This window comes from Taudactylus pleione, unplaced genomic scaffold, assembly GCF_031769625.1.
Source record: "Taudactylus pleione unplaced genomic scaffold, aTauple2 ptg000379l, whole genome shotgun sequence".
In the NCBI taxonomy this organism is placed as follows: domain Eukaryota; kingdom Metazoa; phylum Chordata; class Amphibia; order Anura; family Myobatrachidae; genus Taudactylus; species Taudactylus pleione.
This window is the reverse complement of record NW_028284780.1, coordinates 905,580-926,679: the sequence shown is the minus strand read 5'-3', so window position 1 is coordinate 926,679 and position 21,100 is coordinate 905,580. Positions and strand designations below refer to the sequence as shown.

Here is a 21,100-nt window from a genome sequence, read left to right as displayed (position 1 = left end):
AAACGTTAAATTACCTACACATGGCAACTATCTGGACACAAAGACACATCATTATCAGTAATGAAGAACAGCTAGCAGAAATGTTTAGGACTAATAGCTTAATTTTCACTAGTCTAACCTGTACTACAACAAACACAAATTAAACATGACGCCAAAAGTCAGTGTATCCACAAAAAAACTCTGTATGTTTAACAGCTGCCAATCTACACAGAGGAATGCCAATTATCCTCTCACAATAGAACACAGAAAAAGAGGAGCAGGTGACGCTGTAAACAGAGTAATGTGGGCCATATTGTTCTCTACGGCTCGCTTCCCATTCTGCCAACACTGATCCGTCTGGGAATTGGGGAAATTCAACATGTTAACACCACCAGACTCACAGATTCCGACCATTTTCGGGTCGTAATCACGGAATGGAGACTGTCCAACATGTTGGAATTCTCCAATCTCCCAACCCCGTCATTGGCAGAATGGAGAATTACCCCGATACAGGCTAGATGTATGAGCCCTGAAAAGCAGAAAAAAAAACTATAAAACATTTAACAGAAACACATAATACAAAATAGAATAACTCCCGGGAGTGGGACAATTTTAAATACAAGTGTGTTATTAGAGCCACACAAATATAAAAAAATTATATCTAGATAAAAAAAACACAATGCAGGTATTATATAGTATTTAATTAATACTAGATTACGTAATGCATACCTAAACCTGTGGTTAATGAATTGACAATCGGAGTTCCAATGAAGTCAGATAAACCAATTCTATAGCGACAGTTTACAGTAAATACTGGAGATATGCTTCATCGCTAATGAGAATAAATCCTTGCGGGTCTGTGTAGTAGCTCCAAACGAAGCGTATAAGTCACATAAAAAGTTCACAGTGGCTGATGTAATTTTGTGCACCTTGTGAAATAAGGTCCTGCAGTCTAGTGTTCAATGTGTCAGCTGTGTACAAGGCGCTGAGAAGGACAAAGACACTGGCCGTTATAAAATCCCCTCACAGCGGTAAGTCCTAGCTCTAGTCGGTGATACGGGGACCTCGCAATCCAATAATAACAGTGCCAGACATGGTCACAGATCACTCTGCCAGGTATCAAGCTCCATATCTACAACATGTGTCTCCGCATAATGGCGGCTAGACTATGTGCAAGATAGACCTCAAGTGTAATATAGATCTGTAGGATCTGGATATACACCATATTGATTAATTAGATCACTAGAGGGGGAAAAGGGGGAATTAACCTGAATGAAGCATTGAAAAGCTAACACTGCAAAGTTATATTTCTAAGATAGACTTAATAGGTGCCTACAATCAATAAGCATTATGTGTTACAAATAGTAACCATCTTGATAGAGTACTTACATTGAACTACAATAATACGTTGAGGAAGTAACAATAATAGAAGGATTACATAAATTCAAGATTTGTCATCTCATTAAGCCCCTGAGGTTTAAGTGACTACATTTTCAAAATCACAGCTGTCTCTTGTGTGCATAAAAGTTTAAATCGGCCTCTGCTTGTAATAGGACTATGCTCCAATCCTATTAATCGCAATCCTGAGGTCTACAGTATGGCATTCCAAAAAATGTCTACGTACACTGTGATTTAGATGGTTTTCTTTTACCATGTTTCTTCTATATTTCAAAAATTTCAGCTTTAAAGGACATATTCTGCGGCCAAGATAATATAAATTACTGGGGTAGATTAGTAAATAAATAACATATTGAGAATTACAGTTGATAAATGACTCAATCTTGAATTCTTTCTTAGATTTTGATGAATAAACAGATCTGGTCCTCTTGATAACCTGTAAACATGTGATACATTTGGTATGATTACATTTTAAAAATATAGACAAGTATTTGTGAACCAGTAATCATTTTCTGAATGAGACTATGCAATATATATATATATATATATATATATATATATATATATATATTTTAGTATATATGTTTATTGATTTCTATTACAATTGGTACTTTGAATATTTGTATATCCTACACAGGGATTGGCCTCACCATTTGTGTTTTTTAAGATTCTATTACCAACTGTACTGTAATTCTCAATATGTTGTTTATTAGCTAATCTGTCCCTGCAATTAATAGTATATTGGCCACACAATATGTCCTTTAAAGCTGAGATTTTTCAAATATAGAAGAAAAATGTAAAAAAAAAACCCCATCTAAATCATAGTGTACCTAGACATTTTTTGGAATGCCATACTGTAGACCTCAGGATTGCGATTAATAGGATTGGAGCATAGTCCTATTACAAGCAGAGGCCGATTTAAACTTTTATGCACAGAAGAGGCAGCTGAGATTTTGAAAATGCAGTCACTTAAACCTCAGGGGCTTAATGAGACGACAAATCTTGAATTTATGTGATCCTTCTATTATTGTTACTTTCTCAATGGTATTATTGTGTTCAATGTATGTACTCTATTAAGATGGTTACTATTTGTGACACAATGTTTATTGTTTGTAGGCACCTATTAAGTCCATCTTAAGCTGCATACACACACAACGATTTTTTGAACGGTTATCGTTAAAAGATTTTGTTTAACGATAATCGTTTGAAAAAATAGTTCACTTTCTGAGTCAAACGATGAACAATTATCGTTCATGCGCGTTCACGTTTGTAGTTCAGTCAGACTTGTCAACTCAACGATTTTCATTAAGGAAATATGCAAAAATTGTTTGTAGTTAAAAAAAAATTGTTCATTACACTTTAAAAAATCTGACAGAAAATCGTACATAAAATCGTTGGTAACAAAATCGTTGTGTGTGTATGCAGCTTTAGAAATGTATATTTGCAGTGTTAGCTTTGCAATGCTTCATTCAAGTTAATTTCCTTTAGTTTTTCTTGTCCCCTATATTGGTATAATTAATCAAAATGGTGCATATCCAGATCCTATGGATCTATAGTAGACTTGAGGTCTAGCTTGCAGATAGGACGCCTCCTAGTGCATAATAACAGGAAGCACTTTCTGATTCACTAACTATCTCTCTCTCTCCTTGCTCAATTATTATCACTCTATATTCCATGCACCTGTCAGTTTTCTGTATATTCGAGATTTATAGAATGTGTATTTATTATATGTATGTTATCTATTTATGTACTTTATTGTGCATATAGGATTGAATTACAGCTGCAATATATTATGAGTTTGGCTGACTAATCCTTAATGAATGAATGTCAGGCAGTATTACCTGTAACCAATTAACCTTCATGCTGTATATTTTTGTAAGCCTGGTCCATAGCACATTTCCACTTTCTTGAGAAAGCCGCCATTGTGCAGAGAAATGCGTTGAAGATACGGAGTTTGATACCTGGCAGAGTTATTGCTTTCTCCAATAATGACCACTTTACTGTGTATCTCTGACTACTTATTGGAACGCCTCTGCCAGTTGTCCATTCATTAACCACAGGTTTTATGCATGCATTATATAATCTGCTATTGATTAACTACTATATAATACCTGTACTGTGGTATTTTTATCTATATATACATTTTTATATTAGTGTACCTCAATTAACACTGTTGCATTTAATATTGTTCCACTCCTGGCAGTTATCATCTTCTCTAGCAGGTGTTTCTATTAAATGTTTTATATTTAAAAGTATTGTGTTTTTGCTTTACTCTGTGTTTAAAGCGCCAGGTACTACTCTTTTTCTAACTTGTACTAGGCTGATCAAAGTTTGCTTTTAATTAAAAGCTAAGGGTTATGGGCTACTGTATCTGTCACCAATATTACTGCATATTTTAGAACGTGGAATAAAACTAAGTAAAAATGAATTTAAGGAGGAACAAATATATGAAATGAGGAATTACATGTGGAAATAACTGGAATACTTTGCTTACTGCAGATTTATTCAGAGGACCTTCTTTGTGTTTGTGTATTTGCTTTTGTTAACTGGGTGGGAGCATTAGACACTGGAATGGCCCGTTTTGTGTTCATCTATCACATCCCAGATGTTTAGCCAGACTCCATTAGTTTCTATAGCATGGGCAATGTAATACCACCACAGCTGGAGTGCTAAAGGTTATCTATACCTAACTTAAGGGAATATTTTTATTGCAGATCTCTTTAAAGGGTTTTTTTTTTTGATTAAAGAATATACTGGAGTTGAAAGTAAATATATTTTATATCTCACCATTGTAAGCTCAGCTTCAAGCTCTTTAATTCGATTGTCCTTTAGATCCAATTGTGACCGAAGAGAACTTGCATGGTCTGTTGCCTCCTTGGCCTGACGCCGAAGTTCCCACTTTTCTCGCTCTAAAAGATCTTTTTCTTTTGCTAAAACCTTTACTGCATCCTCACTCTCCTGTAAAATTAGAATAAAAACATAGCAATCATCTATTTACTGGGAGGTCATACTAGAATGTCTTCATCTGTATTTATAAATGCTAATACAAAGAACTTAACCGAAAACTGAACTTAACCGAAAACTGAAGGTTAATTTTTTTTACAGAATTGAGCTGTAGTGACCTAGATTGTGATGGACGTTGAAGCTTCATTCTCTAGAACTTCCAGTTTCCACCTACAGTATGAGAAGAAGACGAAACCGCTGGCTGACCATAATAATGTAAGCTGTAGAACCACAGAAGAGTTCAGCACTGGATCAACTGTGCCGTAGGAAGCCTCTTGAAGAACTAGGTATTTCATTAAAGCAATGTTTAAAATATGGGAGGAGTTCTCCCTTTACTGAAAAAAAACCACAAAAAGTCTGGACACGAGAAACATGTTTACAATTTAACACAAACTTCTTATATTAAAAGGAAAATCGATGTGAATTCTCGTAAAAGATATCTTATCTGAATTTATGGTAGATTCTTCAATGATCCTTATATGGCCACCTGGTATGGACTAAGCTAGAGCTAAGATAATAGAAGTTTAAATGTTTAAACCTCCAAACAAATATACAAGGGTGGTTCAATAAATAAGGCAACAAGACCTCTCATTGCATACATTTTTTCAACTCCTATATATATGTATAATCAATAGTATGGCATTGGTACACATTATTTTTCCACATAGTCCCCATACTTGTCTAAGCATTTAAGGCATCCATCCCGACATATAAGAAATCAGGGTTAAGTGCCTGAAGCCAGGACATAACTGTTTGCTGAACTTCACAGTCGGTTGCGAATCACCTTCAATGGTCCAAAGAAACAATTGTAACAATACGCTGCAGGAACTGCACTCCCTCTTCATAGTACAATGTCAAGAGCGCGAGAGACATTCCCATACTATTTGTTTTGTGAACTTCTGTGAGTTGCTTCGGTACCTAGCGTGAACACTTTTGCCTGTACCCCTGATGCTCATGAACAATGTTCATGCACAGTACCCACCAGGGCTGGACTGGCCGTCTGGTAGTTCTGGCAAATGCCTGTATTTGTCGGTGCGCGCTCTCCCTGCTTCAGTTATGGATGGCGGCATCAATGCTCTCTATGTACACAGGGCACCAAAAGTTATGGCTCTGCTCTGTGTTCAGCACCGCTGCCCTAAATAATTTCTACAGTGAACGCTATCTAATCCTCTACAACTGCCAAGATAAGGCTTGGTCAATTGGAAAATGCCTTCCCTTATTCTTGTGTGTAACCTACAACAATGAAGTGCCAGCTTTACCTAACAGAACCAACCAAATGTTTGACTATGGCACATGTTTGAATCCCCTGAATGATGTCCCCTGTTGTGTGAATTTTAATACAGAGAATGATGCATGTTGTCCTAGGAATAGTAAGTGGAGGAGTCTATGTCAGGAGCCAGGTGCTGATGTGAGGTGGGCCTGTGTGTTTTAAATGCCAGGGCCTATTTTTAGTCCCAGTCTGGCCCTGGTACCCACTGAGATGGTCAGTGTGTGTCAGGATGCGGCCTGGGATTGGCCGCTACTCGCCTCTGCGCTGGTGTTCTTGGGCTTAGGTGTGGTGGGAGTGGAGGTGAGTGGTGACTGAGTATTCTCCCTGGGGTCCGCTAGGGCTTCCGTGCGTGCGTCCTGATTTCCAGGGTGCCGGGTATGGGCGCAGGCATGTTGGTTCAGATCACCTGACTAGTTTCTCCCAATGGTAGTCCTGTGGTCACTCAGCTGATCCTCTGATCAGCTACCCAGGGGTACTTAAGTCTGACTCCAGGAACAGGAAACTGCTGTTCAACTTTGCTGTTCCAGTGACTTGTGATTCTCACCAGTGTTAGTCTGTGTTTTTCCTTCAGAGTGTTGCCTCAGCCCACTTACAGTTCTCAAGAATTCCTGCATTAGCTTCCATGCTAATTCTCAGTCTGAGACTTTAGTTCTCTCTCAGAAGTCCAGTGTTTTATGTTGTTTTTCCTGTGTGTCTTGTAGTGTGCTGCTAGCCCTCCTGCAGCTTCTTTGTGTTACTGAGGTGTCAGGTTTCCTGCTAATTTCTAGTCAGCTGTCAGCTGGATCTATAGCAATCCCCAGTACATGTCTGTATCCACTTCTCTCTGTGCTAGTCAGCACCTGAATCTGTTGCAGTATATTTCCCTGCGTTTCCAAGTAAGCCTGCGACTAGGATTTCTACATTCTCAAGTCCATCTCCAGTGTTCAAGTTTTCAGTTCATCTCCAGTGGTCAAGTATTAGTTTATATACAAATTCATTTAATATAGTTCTGGTCTTTCTGCCACTCCCAGGTACCTGTCCAGAGGGCCGCGACCTGCCCACTTGGTGCAGCGAAACCCAAATCCTGACTGGAGGGGTCACTGGTGAAGACCACCAAGTGGGTTAGACTCCGCGCCTCTGGGCAGGTCTAGCCAAACCTGGGTTTGGCCGCAATAGGGAGACCTAGCTGCCACTCACCTAGTAGTTCCCTAGTCACCCTAACCCCCTGGCTCACTGTCCTCCACAGAGGAACACTTGCACCGGATTGTGACAGTTTGTCAGCAATATCACAAACTTGAATGTGTTTGTCCTTCTGAATCAGACCTTCAATGTAGCACAAATTGTCATCTGTGGTGGATGTGCTTGGCCGGCTGGATCGCTGTTCATCTTGAACGTTTGTCCTGCAGTTATCAAAAGCAGTGCATGAAACCTAGACCTATTTCCGTTACATGACCTTATCACTGTACACCTCAACAAGTTGACAATGAATTTCAGTTGCTGATGTGCCCCTTAGATGCTGAAATCGGATCATACTACGCACCTCAATGTGTGACCATGTTTCAGCCAGCATCACCTTCTTTCAACTGACGTTGGGACAGCATGACTGATATGAGGAGCAGTCTAATGGCCGTGAGAGGAAGCAGTAGTCTACCTGCTCTGGCTTGGTGGGAAATCAGATTGAAATAGACAACATTCAACACGTGAGAGGTCTTGTAAACTCACTTATTGAACCACCCTTGTATATATAAACATGCTGTGAGAACATTTCAGTCTGCTGCTGGAGTACTGAACCATTCTAAAAGAAGGATTTGTGGCTCAAGGAGAAGATTAATACACCGTTACGAACCTTACAAATTTGGTAAGTACTTTAGAGTCAGTTTCTGAATGTGTACTGTACATCTGCAATTGAGGAGTATTTGATATATGCCTATATACTATTCATTTGATGCAGATATTTAACCCACAGTGAATTTATCATCTATCCTAAGATACTACACTATGGGCTCCATTTACGAGTTTTAGCTCTAAACTTGTTAGTGATGAAAAATAAGAGTTGATTACATTCAGTAATGCATGTTTTAGCTTAGTCTAGAATAGCGCTATATCCTAGTGCATCATCCATATCAGATGACACCGTTTATTTAATAACGAACGGTAACGATAACTTACCGTTCATAATATGTAAAATGCATTCCCCGGGCACTGGCGTCTGTTAAACAGCGCTCACAAGCGCTACTCACAGCTCCGCTCGGCTGCCGCACTGTAATGACAGGCAGCCTGATTCTCTGCTAGGCTGCCCATCACATATTTCTTCTCCATGCTGCCGAATTAGCGAAGACAGCCACCCTTCCCCCCTCGTACAAGCACCCCTCCCCTAGTGAACCCATAAACTGGACACCCTAACCCTCATGCCACCGCTGGATGCTGGTCCCGCGGACATCCACACAGCACTCAGCCACTCTACCTCGAGCCAAGTCAGAGGACCGGACACTCGCATTTAGGCCCTCACACGCTTACACTTTGCTGTCCGTGGTGGAGTCCCTGGAGCACGTCTTTCCTCCGAAATGGCTAACCGTCAATAGCTCTTCGGCGTTCTATCAGTGACACTGCGCGTGCGCTGGATTCTAATCCTCTTATGCGCATGTGCTGGACAAATGATTTTGAAAAAAAAAGTATCATCTACGTTCTCTATAAATGAAAAAAAGCGCTAGGAAGGATTGTCTTCATTAGCGCTCGCCCCACTCATATGTTTTAATAAATACTGAATAAAAAGTTAAACATAACGCAGTGAAACAAACAAAAATATAACTCCTACTGAAACTCGGTAGTAAATGGAGCCCATGTGTGCCTTTTTGTCTCTTTTCTATTAGAGATTGTTCTGGATGGTCTGGTACTGGATTTAGTGAATCAACAATTAATGGACTAACATTGGAGTACTAACGTATTGGACATCTTTATTTCACTTATAAAGAGGAATTGTGATTTGAGCTGTTAAGGAAATTATATATATTTGGCCAAGCAAAGAAAGTAATAGACTTACATTGAGTAGTATGTATTTTAACAAACTTTTACAGAAAAAATAAAATATTTAGAATAAACCCCATTTTATAAAAAGTTGATATTACTCCTTTAAATGACAACAATTTTATAAATAAACCCTTCAGACACAAATAGCACGTTTGAAGTCAGCCCTACTGGCAGCCAGAAAGAAGTGGGTAGATTTCACTTGTCATGTAAACAAAATACTGCATCTGGGCCTGTAGGCTCTCTGTATGCGCTCATTCAATTTCATAAAGTTCAGGAAGGCAATGGTCTCATGGGCATACTACATTACTTGTCTCTTTCATTAAGTGGCAGAGGAAGAATTAATGAGATTTGTTTCTTCATTTACACTGCCTGGGCTTAACGAGTGGCCGTAGCTACTCTAAAGACAGCGAATGGAATCTGGATTCAAATCGACCGTGAGAGAACCAGCTATGACAGAAAGACATGCATTTCATTTAATTTTTTTCAGATTCCATTTGTTGTTAACTGTGTAGTGAAATAAACATAACACATAGCCGGGCAGCCCATCTGTGTGTAAGCAACTTTTGATTTCTGCACATTCACATTTAAAGTAGACATCACATACACACTGGAGGCAATAGTTATATAGACTGAAACATTAACTTCTGAGGAACTACGGACATCACAGAGACATGAGGCACAAAAGTGGTGAATATCGACTCAAATAAAATGTCTGCCTCCACTGGGTGCAGGTGATCAGTGCCCTGTAAAAGCACAATTAAACAGAAATACTATCATTTTCATATGTAAAGCACAAAGTTGGGATGCAGATTTTCAGTTTTAACCCAACAGTACACTGCATCTGTTATAAAGCAGAGTATGATTAAATATTTCCTCCCATCCTTTATCAGCAGCAAAAAACCCCAGAACATCCTTTACAGCCTAGAATGTCACAATACTAAAGGGGGACACCTATGTATTCATTCAGAAAGTTAGATATTGTTTTGGTTAGAGATGTGAAATCACCAGAAACACAAACTATGAAAGTACGCACTAGTCCAGTGCCAGATTAAGGTCCACATGGGCCTGGAGCTAACACTTAGGAAGGGCCTATTGTGTGCTGCTGCAGGGGTGTGACAAGCGCTGTGGCAAAATCCATTCAAACTACACACAGATCGGCCATAAATTATAATTCATGGCTTTTGTGCTGTGAGGGGGATGTAGTCGGCCTCCTGGTGGTCAGGATGCCAGCAGACAGAATACCGGTGCCAGAATCCAGACGGTAAGTAAAGGTTAGTTTTAGGGTTATGCACTAGGGGGAGGGTTAGGGCTAGGAAGCGGGGAGGGGAAGGATTAGGGTTATCATATTTGCCTAATTCTGTCGGTATTCTGACTGCCGGCATCCCGACCAACGGTAGGCCGACTACATCCCCCTCACTTCACAGAAGCAATGATTTATGAGTTATGGCCGCACTGTGTGTAGTTTGTCCACTGTGAGGAAGTAATGCTAACCACTATGCCAACTGAAGGGGATACATTGTTATGTATTTTAGTCATATATAATCACACACACACACACACACTGTGTATATATAATACATGCAAATACATACACACACACATATAGGTGCCAGACATTACACACCGACCTGTGGGAAAGTACTTTGGTTGTGAATGATGGTTTTTCCTTATGGCTATTGACAGCAGCTCAGCCTCTGTGCTTAACATTTTCTGTGCCCAGCTGTCAACTCAGTTGCAGAAGGAGGCAGGTGGGGTCCTGGGGGTGAATGGACAGGCTTCAGATGACCCAGGGACCAGAGCTTCTGGTGACCGGAGGAATACACGGCCCAGGGGTGCTTTAGCACTAAGTGGGGCGGAGCTTAGTGTGGCATGAGGCGGAGTTTCAGGTGGCATGGGGGAGGGGCTTCTGACTGCAAGCAGAGTTTTTTGATGTCCATGGGGCAGAACTTCAGTTGGTCCGGGGCGGAGCTACGGAAGGCTGAAATGGGGAGGGGGGAAACGGTGAATGACAGGTGCTACGGATCCTTCAAGTGCAGTGCAGACAGTCTTGACAGGTAATTTTTTTTTTCCTGTCAACACTGTCTGCACTGCAGGGGATCCTGGGGACATATTTTCAAGGTGAGCTTGGAGCTGCAGCTCCACCCACCCCATTATTAATCCGGCCCTGAGACTGAGGCCGGGGAGGGACTGACCTTCAGAAAGCTGGGGCTTGCAATGTGTATGCACTGCAGTAGACCAGAGAATATATATATATATATATATATATATATATATATATATATATATTAAGATAGCTTATTCTGCTTAGCATTGAAATAGGAAACTTGTTCCATGTGTGTATTTGGTTAGTAGGAACTCAGTCACATGGTATATGTTAAAGTATATGGTCTGCCATATTATTCAATATTAAGACCACAGTTAAAACACCTTCAGAGCCTCAGAGGGGTGTTAAGGCTGCATATTCTGCAGATTTGCCATATAGTTAAAATGCTACATTTGTTCTAATTTATCTCGACATATGTTGTAAGAGGGTGCTTATACCAGGAATAGCAACATGTTATCTGTATACAGCAACTCCATCAGCCCAGTCCCCTAGTGCAACAAGCAAATGACTCTGTAATGAAAGTGCAAGGGATAATCCTGTCGAACGCCTCTTCCTAGCTGAAAGGGGCCCAAAAAGAAACCGGTCACATATACCATGGTTGCCAGGGTACAGTAAAGCAATTTAATGGATTTAAAACAATTGGTAACGGTACCAATGATAAACGCCGAGCCTCACCAATATAACTAGTTGACAATGAACAGATAGGCTGCCAGGCATGTAAAATCTGTTAGAAAATGGATTAAAGATAAGTAATTTAACTTTCAAATTACGAATGGTACTATTTAAAGCTGTCCCAAAATATTGGTCCCCAAGTGAGCAGAACTGCTTCCAGATGTTCTAGTCTTATGGCATGTAAATAAAACTGACAAGCAGATGTTCTACACGACCTTGAAAGAGACTTGTATATTGTTTTGTGAAAAGAGAGAATAAATCTGTAATTATCTTATGAGATTAATTATAACCAAAGCTTAATAGACTTCCCTTTACACACATTACATGAACAATATGAATGCAATGTATCGGAATGTTGTGGTAATTATAAATAATGTAAAGACTCTGTGCAGGGCCCTCGCTTATCCCAATAAAAGATCATCAGTGTTTTTAGAAAAAGGGGCAAAACTGTGAGACTCATACATGAAGAATGGCTTTAAGAGGACAGAGTTGCTTGTAAATTAATTTTACTGATGCATTTACTGACAGCCATCATGTTGTCTGCAATGATTTATTTAATGTGAAACTGTATCAATTACCAGCAATCTAGAGGACAGTGGACCTCATTCAGATCCAATCGCAAAATGCGAGCGCTCGCTCTGAATGAGGGCGGCTGCTTCACATTTTAAATTCGGCCTCCTGGCCGCTCGCTAAGCTGTGGGTGACCACCCACAGCTTTAGCGAGTGACCAGACCCTTGTGGTAGCCCCAGTGAGCTTTCGGCTCCAATAGAGCCGGAAGCTCACCACATACATCACGAGTGATGTCAGTGGGGCCGCCCCCAAACGGCAGGCATTCCTTTGGGAACGCCTCCGTTTGTCCAGCCACCATGCCTACAAAACGGCGCGAGCTGTCGATCGCCATCGACAGCTGCCCCTTTTGTAGTGAGCCCCGAGAAATTCTCTCTCGCTCCGGGGCTTGTGAACGCGCAGTGCGTCCGCTGTGCGTGCGCAGGGCCTCAACATCGACCCGCTTGCGAGCGCTCAGCGCTTGCAAGCGGGTCTGAATGAGGCCCAGAGACTTTAAGGTGGTCATCCTCTGAACAATAGTCGCCCAAATGCAAAACTGGTTTGTTTTCCAACATTTATGAATCTAATGTAAATGTGAATAATTATGAATGACTAGTAGATATGAGTAATAGTGTTGTTTTTTGACCTGGCAGACACATTGTCAACACTATTACTTATATCTACTAGTCATTCACAATTATTCAGTTACATTAGATGCTATTTTGACACATTACCTACCTGTCAATATACTCTAGGTGAGCGATTAGTACATATTCTTTGCATATAGGTGTATCTTGGAGACAGGACATCTCCAGTACCAAGCTGCTCCCGCACTTGTGATACAACCTGTTGAGCGCTGATCACAATCGACATATCAACATTTATGATTTGACAGACCCCCAATCGGCACATATTTTTCACATTAGTCAGTGTAAACATGGCAAAAGGTCAAAAACTAGCCAGGGTTGTGACACTAGGGCTTTTTTTTGTACTCTATGTCCAGTGAGTAAAGGATACTAAATATGTTAGAAATACATTTAAAGCACTTCGTCCATGGTGCACTATAGATACCAGAATTCTCAGGTGGTAAAAATGGCTGGTGGAGCATGCTTGCATTTGGAGAACCAAAGTACCAGTTTGTCTTGGAGCTAAGGCACCTGTATTGCACCACGGAAAAATGCAAATAAAAGCACAGAAAGATTTACTGCAAAAAAGAAAAAAAACTTTAATAAAGACACCCAACCATTATTCACCCTGCATTGGGAAAATGTGTATTTTCCCCATTTGCATTGCAACATGGTTTGTCCAGCAGCAAAGCTGCTCCTTTTTTCCTTTTGCTACCAACTCTGCATCGTCCCCATGCTTCAGTGTTTCCCAACCTCAAGGCACACTAAAGCTGCATACACACGTAAAGATTTTCTGTCCAACCATCCAACTAGTTGATTGGTTGGAATGAAAACCTGGTAACGTATGGGAGTAAATGATGATCATCAATTTGCTCCTAAATGCCAGAATACAGATGAAAATGGTCGTCAGACAAAATTGTTAAATATTTGATCTAAACAATTTGTTTAAACAACAGTTTTGGTCTATTTTCCGGCATTTGGGAGAAAATTGCTGATTGTCATTTGCTTTCATACCTTACCAGATTTTCATTCCAACCAATCAACTAGTTGGATGGTTGGACAGAAAATCTTTACTTGTGTATGCACCCTAATGGGTCAATCCACTTAGGTGTGAGTAGGGTCCTGCGTGCCTTTCTTACGGCGATCTCGCACCGCAAAATTCAGTTGCAATTCAATTCCAAACTCACATTGATTTTTCTGAGGAAATTAACATTTTTTTGAGCACACCCCGCGCAGGTGAAAAAGTACGGAAAAAAATCTTTATTTTAACGTAAAAATGTTGGTACAATCCTCCCAATGAGTAGTCATGCACTTGGTTTAATTAGCATAATTTGACTAATAGAGACAGTTTTCATGTGAATTTCTCTAAAAATCTCAATAATGAGTTAAATGATGTGAAACAGGTATGTGGAGGTGTATTGATGGGAGAGGGGTTTTGAACTTGCAGATGAGAGGTAAAAGTGTTTATTCTGACTGTACAAGCATTTTCCTGTACCCTAAAATGCTAGAAAGGCTTTCATTTGATAAAAACACTTGCTTGCTATAATTTTTCAACCATTTTTTTTGTAAAGTGCAAAAAACAAATATTTGACACCTTGAAGAACCACCAGTACTCAACCTATGGCCACTAACAGCCTTCTATATGGTCCTGCTATCTCCGTTGCCAATTTTTTGGGATCCACAATAGTATCCCCACTTTTTCATGCTCTTCTCTCAGTTTGCTTTTTGTACAAAATTAGCACAACCTCGCCGTGAGTAGCGCAAAATGGCATTTCTAATTGGATCTTGCATTTCTCGGAAGCATGCATTAGTGCGCAAGTTTCATGAAACAAACTTGCATTTGTAAACTTGCACCTAAATGGATTGGCTCCTAACAGTCCAGGATTTTAGGATAGCCATACTTGAGCACAGGTGACTTAATTAGTACCTCAGTTATTTTGATTGGAATCGGTATGATATATCGCTGGATGAGATGCCGGCGGTCAGAAGACCGTCCTAATCTTCAAATTCCCAACAGAGGCAGGAAAAGTACCCTAAAGGGGCCTATCCATTACACGACTTTTTGCACGATCCGACCAAGAGGTTTTGGTCGCATCGTACAGAAAGTTGTGTAACGGTTAGCCGGAAAGGACCATCGATGCGCGTGCACGGTGGGTCCTTGCCGACCCCGAATATCTACTCAACATGCCCGTGAACCTGACGACGATCGTCAGATTCGGCATGTTCAGAGATAGGAGGTTGGGCTCCTGCACTGAATGACGTTCAGTGAACGCCATTCAGTGTAAGCACCGCACCTCGGCGACCTGAAGGTCTGAACGCTAGTCGTTCAGTCTTTCAGGTCGCCTAGTGGATAGGCCCCTTAACTCTCCCACCCTAACCCTGCTTTGGTGGTGCCTAACCTCCCCCCGGTGGTGCCTTCCTGCACCCTAAATCTAACCCTCCTGGGGTGGTGCCTAACCCTAACATCCCCCCCTGGTGGTGAATAATCCTAACCCCCTCTCCCAGCAGCTTAACCCTAACCCACCCCAGCGCGTCCCTAATCCTAACCCCCTGATCCCCGGGCTAATGCCAGTATACTTACCTGTGTTCGGGATGACATCGGTATCTTGATCCCTTCGGGATTGCGGCGTCGGCTTCCTGACGGACGTCGGTGTACCGACGGGATCTTAACCGCATCCCTTTTTGATTTACCATCTGTACCAAAGAATGGATATCCTTAAAACCTGTGTGCCTTGGGGACCTAGGTTGGAAAACACTGCCATACTTTTACAATTTCCAACATAAAATCATGGAAAAATACAGCATAGATATTTCAACAGTTACAAGTTGCAATGCGCAAATGGAAAATAATATATGTAGTGTATAGACCTAGGACCAACAATGCACCCATCTTAAAAAAAAAAAAAAGGTGAGGAAAATATCCATAAATGGCGAAAAAAAGAAGAAAATTGAGTAAAAAAAAAGAACAGAGAGGGAGAGAGACACGTTGAATTCAATAGGCGTGGCCGGCACCCCAGGCAAATTCGATCGAAGGGGCTGTCGTTTGCTACTTGAAGACGCACCAATTAATGTGCAGTCTAGTTTTATACCATTGCGTGGAGTCAAAACATTTATGCAATTGATTTTTTAGGTCTCCTGATAAGGAATCTATGATGCCTCCCAAATTTAAAAAAAAATTTCAGTGCGTTCTTCACTGCCATACTTTTTAATGTGCATGCTGGGCCAGATAAATTTGCCTACCGTGCAGGGGCATCAAAATCTTTTTCTTGGAAAGCAATATTAAGAAAATTAATGGAGAGCCACAAAATTTTTTTCTCACAGTTAGCCTTAAAGCAATTGCTAAATACTATTTAAAGAACTAAAACTAATAAAAATGTCTTGAGAATTACAATTGTACTACTCATTTTGATGAGATGCTGTATTAATGCGAACAATGGAGTTGTGACTTTGCACAGATACAGTATCTCCTAGTCGGCAGTATGGGTAGGAGGGTGGGGACAAATACCTACTATAGCACTGTGCTGACTTTAGTCGTGTGTGACTCTGCAATTATAGGCTGCCTGTCTATTAACAATGACACTACCAGGGCTGCCCACTGTAGGCCCAGGAAGTAACCACTGCTAAGTGTTTGCTTATCGTGGGCAAGCCACTCTGACATCCAAACTGTTGTCTGGTCAGTGGGCTGGTTTAAATACAGCAGGTGGTGGGCTGCGTCTGGCCCGCAATCTGTAGTTTGGATCAGGGGAGTAACTAGAACTTTGTGGACCCCATAGCAAATTTCTTAAAGCCACCCCCCCCCCCCCAACTAAGGACTCAATGAGAGTGTATACATATAGATAAATGTATAAATATATTTTGGGAGCCTGTATCCTACCTGATTATATCTTCCTCTATACATGAAATAAGATAAGCCCTATATTTATTCTTTTACATGCACATTGTCTATTTCATTAATTCATTATTGCTACATACCATTTTTTAGGTTATCCTTTATGTCTTTTTATTCATGTTTTTATGTCCATTGTCATTATTAAATATACAAAAAACACAATATGAGTGGTCCAAAGAGCGCTGTCCCCATATACACCACGTCTTCTCTCTTGAATGGCTCAAGTGATCTCAAATGAGGAGAAAAAATATATAGTTATATTCCAGATTTTAACGATACTTTCTTAAGTAGATAATTGCACAGATAGAGACCACTCACCTAAACTAGGTGAGATATGTTCACATAAAGGTATCTTTGTACATTCTACTCGTCTGGTCCCAATTATATTGGTAGTATTCAGGGCTTATTCCCTTCTGGAACTAGACTCACATGGAATCAAATCTACCCGTTCCTCAAAAGGTATCTTTACACCCCGAGATCAGTGTTCCTCCAGTCCTCCAAAGGATAGCTTTATATAACGTATAACAAGAAGTCCACTTCTGATAAAATCAGTGTTGTTTTATTGTCCAAACACCATAAAAAACTATAAAAAAGGATCTTCAATCCCATACGAAGTACAAAAATGATCTAACAATCTTCATAAAAAATAACAAGGTTATCCCATGGATTGGAATAGTATCCCAAATAGGAACAAGGGCCACTGCCACCCGGAATGGTGTGGACACCTAGCACCCAAAAAGTTAAAGAGTACAGGGATAATTACCAGACCCAAATGGGAGTTCACCTTCTAATGCCACCAACGCGTTTCAGACTGAAAAGTCCTTCCTCAAGGTGTACTTAGATTCACTGGAACCCCCTCCTATTTGTACCTCTCAGCACAACCAGGAAGTGAGATCCAAAGTGGATCAATAATTGGAAATCACTAAGACATGGCACATAATCAGTTATACTAACATGTACTAAACATACCTTGCATCCCACATATCCACATATAACATGCCCTAACATTTAGGTATCACTCCGTTATTGCCCAGACATAAAAACAAAATACTAAAACAAAAACAAAAAATCCATATAATATATATTTATCGGACTCGAAGTATGCAAATCCAGTCCATATTTTGAGAACAGCCTCATGGTCCCGATAAACGATCGTCACGAATTGGCGCCAACCGCAATCACAAATATTCATGTTAGATTCGTCATAGATCCCCATGACTTCCGGTGTGCGGCTACTGCGTACACGAGACTTCCGGTTATACGGAACCATCCTGACTTCTATTGTGGAGGACTCCAAAAGAAGCTACAACATCCGGTCATGACAATTAGAGACCCGCTTCCCTTCCGGCTCTCGGAACGCACCCGGAAGTGTTGATGTTATATATTAGAGTGCACATACAGTGCGACGGAATGTCCGCTATTTTTCTTATAGGTGCCATGTTGTGGAAGACCCAAGAGATGCAATGATATTATGCCCATAGCGGCAAAATATATACGGATTCCAAACAATGAGAAACATAAAACAAAAACAGAGTATTAATATCATAAACAACACAAACCTTGCATAGCATATATACAAATAAATAAAAATATAAACCAGATGGTAGGACTTATAAGGACTTATAAAAACCATTTGGTCTCAAAATCCACATTTAAGCCACCCGGTGTCAAAGTCTTTAACTGATATATCGTTTCCATTTCCATCTGGGCTAATCTAACATCTCTATCATTCACCCGCCAATTAATTTTGGCTGTTTTAATACCACAAAATTAAATCAGATGTTTAATATCACAGCCATGTGATGATTTAAAATGTAAAGAAACATTGTGTGTTTCGAGACCTTTTTTTATGTTTCTGCCATGTTCGGCCAGTCTCACTTTTAACATTCTTGATGTCCTACCCACGTACTGGCTGCCACATGAACATTCCAAAAGATACACACAATGACTGGTACTACACGTGATGAAATCCTTGATTTCAAACATTTTCCCTGTTCTTGTAGATTTAAAATGGGTAATCTTGGAGTTGGTAGATCTACAAGTTTTACACATAATACATGCGCCGCAACGAAAAAACCCTTTTGATTTAATTCCTCCGACTGATGGTGTAGTGATAGCACTTCGCACTAACTGATCCTTAATATTCCGTGCCCTCCGGTATACAAATCGTGCTTGTGGTTCTATATGGTCTTTCAGTAGAGGATCCCTAGTCAGAATATTCCAATGTTTGGACACCATTTTTTCCAATTGTCTATACTGACTGTTATATCTAGTAATAAATGGTATTTTGGGTTTATTATCCCTCTTCACACTACCCGTTTTCGATAATGCCCGTTGTCTATCCAGGTCAGCACCCTTTTGTTTGGCAGCCCCCACCAATAGTCTATTGTATCCCTTAGTAATGAACTGTCCCTCCAATACATCCGCCTGTACCTCATAAGTAGACATGTCGGTACAATTTCGTCTAATGCGTTGAAATTGGCTATTGGGGATGCTTTTCAACCAATTATAATGGTGGTTACTATCATTTTTTATAAATGAATTGCAATCTGTAGGTTCAACATAATTTTTTGTTTTTATACAATTGTTCTCAACATAGAGAGTAAGGTCCAGAAAATCTACCGATACCTCACTAATATTAAATGTCAACTCAATGTTGAATGTATTACTGTTTAAATGTTGGCAGAAGAGTTCCAAAGAGGACTGATCTCCCCCCCAAATAAATAGAATATCATCTATATAACGGCGCCATGTCACCAGACTGGCTCCAAACTGGTGGCCACTCCAGACCGCCTGTGCCTCCCACCATGCCATAAATAAATTGGCATAGCTTGGAGCCAGTCTGGTGCCCATGGCTGTGCCCGTCAATTGCAGGAAGAAGGAACCATCATACCAGAAAAAAATATTTTGCTAAATCATATTGATGCCATCCAAAATAAATGTTTTATAATCATCACTTACTTCACCCTTATCAAGAAAAAATTGAACCGCCTCCAAACCCAACCGATGTTCTATGATGGTATATAGAGAGGTGACGTCAGCCGTCACCATTCTATAACCCTCTTGCCACCCTATATCTGATAACATCTTAATGACTGATATGGTGTCCTTTAGAAAGGAAGGGGTGTCACATACCAATGGTTTCAATTTGCAATCAAGATAATGTGACAAGTTGGACAAAACTGAATTTGTGCCAGCCACTATGGGCCGTCCTGGAGGCTTCTCTTTATTTTTATGTACTTTCGGAAGCACGTATAACACCGGAATAGAGGGTCTATCTATTATTATATAGTCACGTTCCGTCTCCGTGATTATATTTTTTGTGGTGTATAAAGTAAGAAAGACCATTAATCTCTTAGTTATCATCTCCGTTGGATTATTTCTTAATTTTTTATACGTCAAGCTATCCGATAATTGTTTAACAATCTCCCCATTGTAATCCTCCACATTCATAATTACAACACTCCCCCCCTTATCAGCCGGTTTAATGACAATTTGGGTGTTATCCCTTAGGGTTTTGATGGCTTTATTTTCCTCTTTTGATAAATTCATATTTTTAAGAGGTTTAAAACTATTTTTTTCTAGATCATCCTTTACCAACCGTTCAAAGGTCTCTATAAAACAGCCTTTCTTCTGGGTAGGGAAGAAAGTGGATTTCTTTTTAAATACAGAATAATTTTCATTAGCAGGCCCCAAGTTATCACTAAAAAAACGTTTTAAGGTAAGTCTCCTGATGAATTTTTGTAGATCGACAAACACCTCAAAGTCCCTAACATGACTTGATGGGGCAAATTTTAAACCTCTCTCCAATATCTTTTGTTCATGTTCATTTAATATGTATTTACTAAGGTTATAAACCTTTGTTTTCCCACAATCCTGATTAACAGGATCGGACATAGTGGTAGGGCTATTATCTTCTAAACTTGACACCCACTTTTTTAATCTTCGTTTTTTATTTTTAATAACTCCACTCCTTTTCCCTCTAATCCTTTTTTTTAATTTAGGAAGTGTGGTGATGTCGGTCTTCCTAAAAACGTTCTTCCTGTTCTAATGATCTAAATCTGTTATTCCTTCCCCATCCATTTAATCTTTCATCCTCTGGGCCTCTCCATTTTTCATAATTTCTTTTAAATCTTCCTTGCTCATTCCTTTGTGACCATCCCTCTTTATACCCCTCATTTGTCCTGGATGTTCTAGATTTAAACTGATCTCTTGGTACATATTTAGGGCTCCTATATTTACCTCTATTCGCAGGGATTTCATATGTATCCATATTGTATTTTTCATATCTCGTATGCTTTATCTTGTTACTAGAGATCCCTGTTTCTTGAACCCCTGCAAACCTTTTTTCTTTTCTAGTAATCACATGTTGACAACCTGATTTGTAATCATTCTTATCTCTCCAATATTTTTTCCTCTTTTTTAATTTTAACTCTTTCTCATTTCTCTCTATTTTAACCACAATCCTATCTTCCAATTCTTTAAAATGTTTTGACTCACTATAAGGTTTCACCAGAGATCTATATGTAGTTATTTCTTCCTCTAGGTCACCAAGTTCTTTTGTTTTTTTTCTAATAATTTGTTCCATTAGTGACATAGAGCAAGA

The 21,100-nt window shown here is 40.0% G+C and overlaps 1 protein-coding gene across 9 annotated transcripts in view; it reads right to left on the bottom strand.

The window, feature by feature from the left end:
- KAZN (kazrin, periplakin interacting protein) overlaps nucleotides 1–21,100 on the bottom strand; it is a 432,464-nt gene that overhangs the window by 41,449 nt on the left and 369,915 nt on the right. For all 9 annotated transcript variants that reach the window (XM_088445398.1, XM_088445399.1, XM_088445394.1 and 6 more), the window contains one exon: nucleotides 4,165–4,335. In XM_088445398.1, the coding sequence (XP_088301524.1) occupies nucleotides 4,165–4,335 (171 nt within the window). The remainder of the gene's footprint in view (nucleotides 1–4,164; nucleotides 4,336–21,100) is intronic.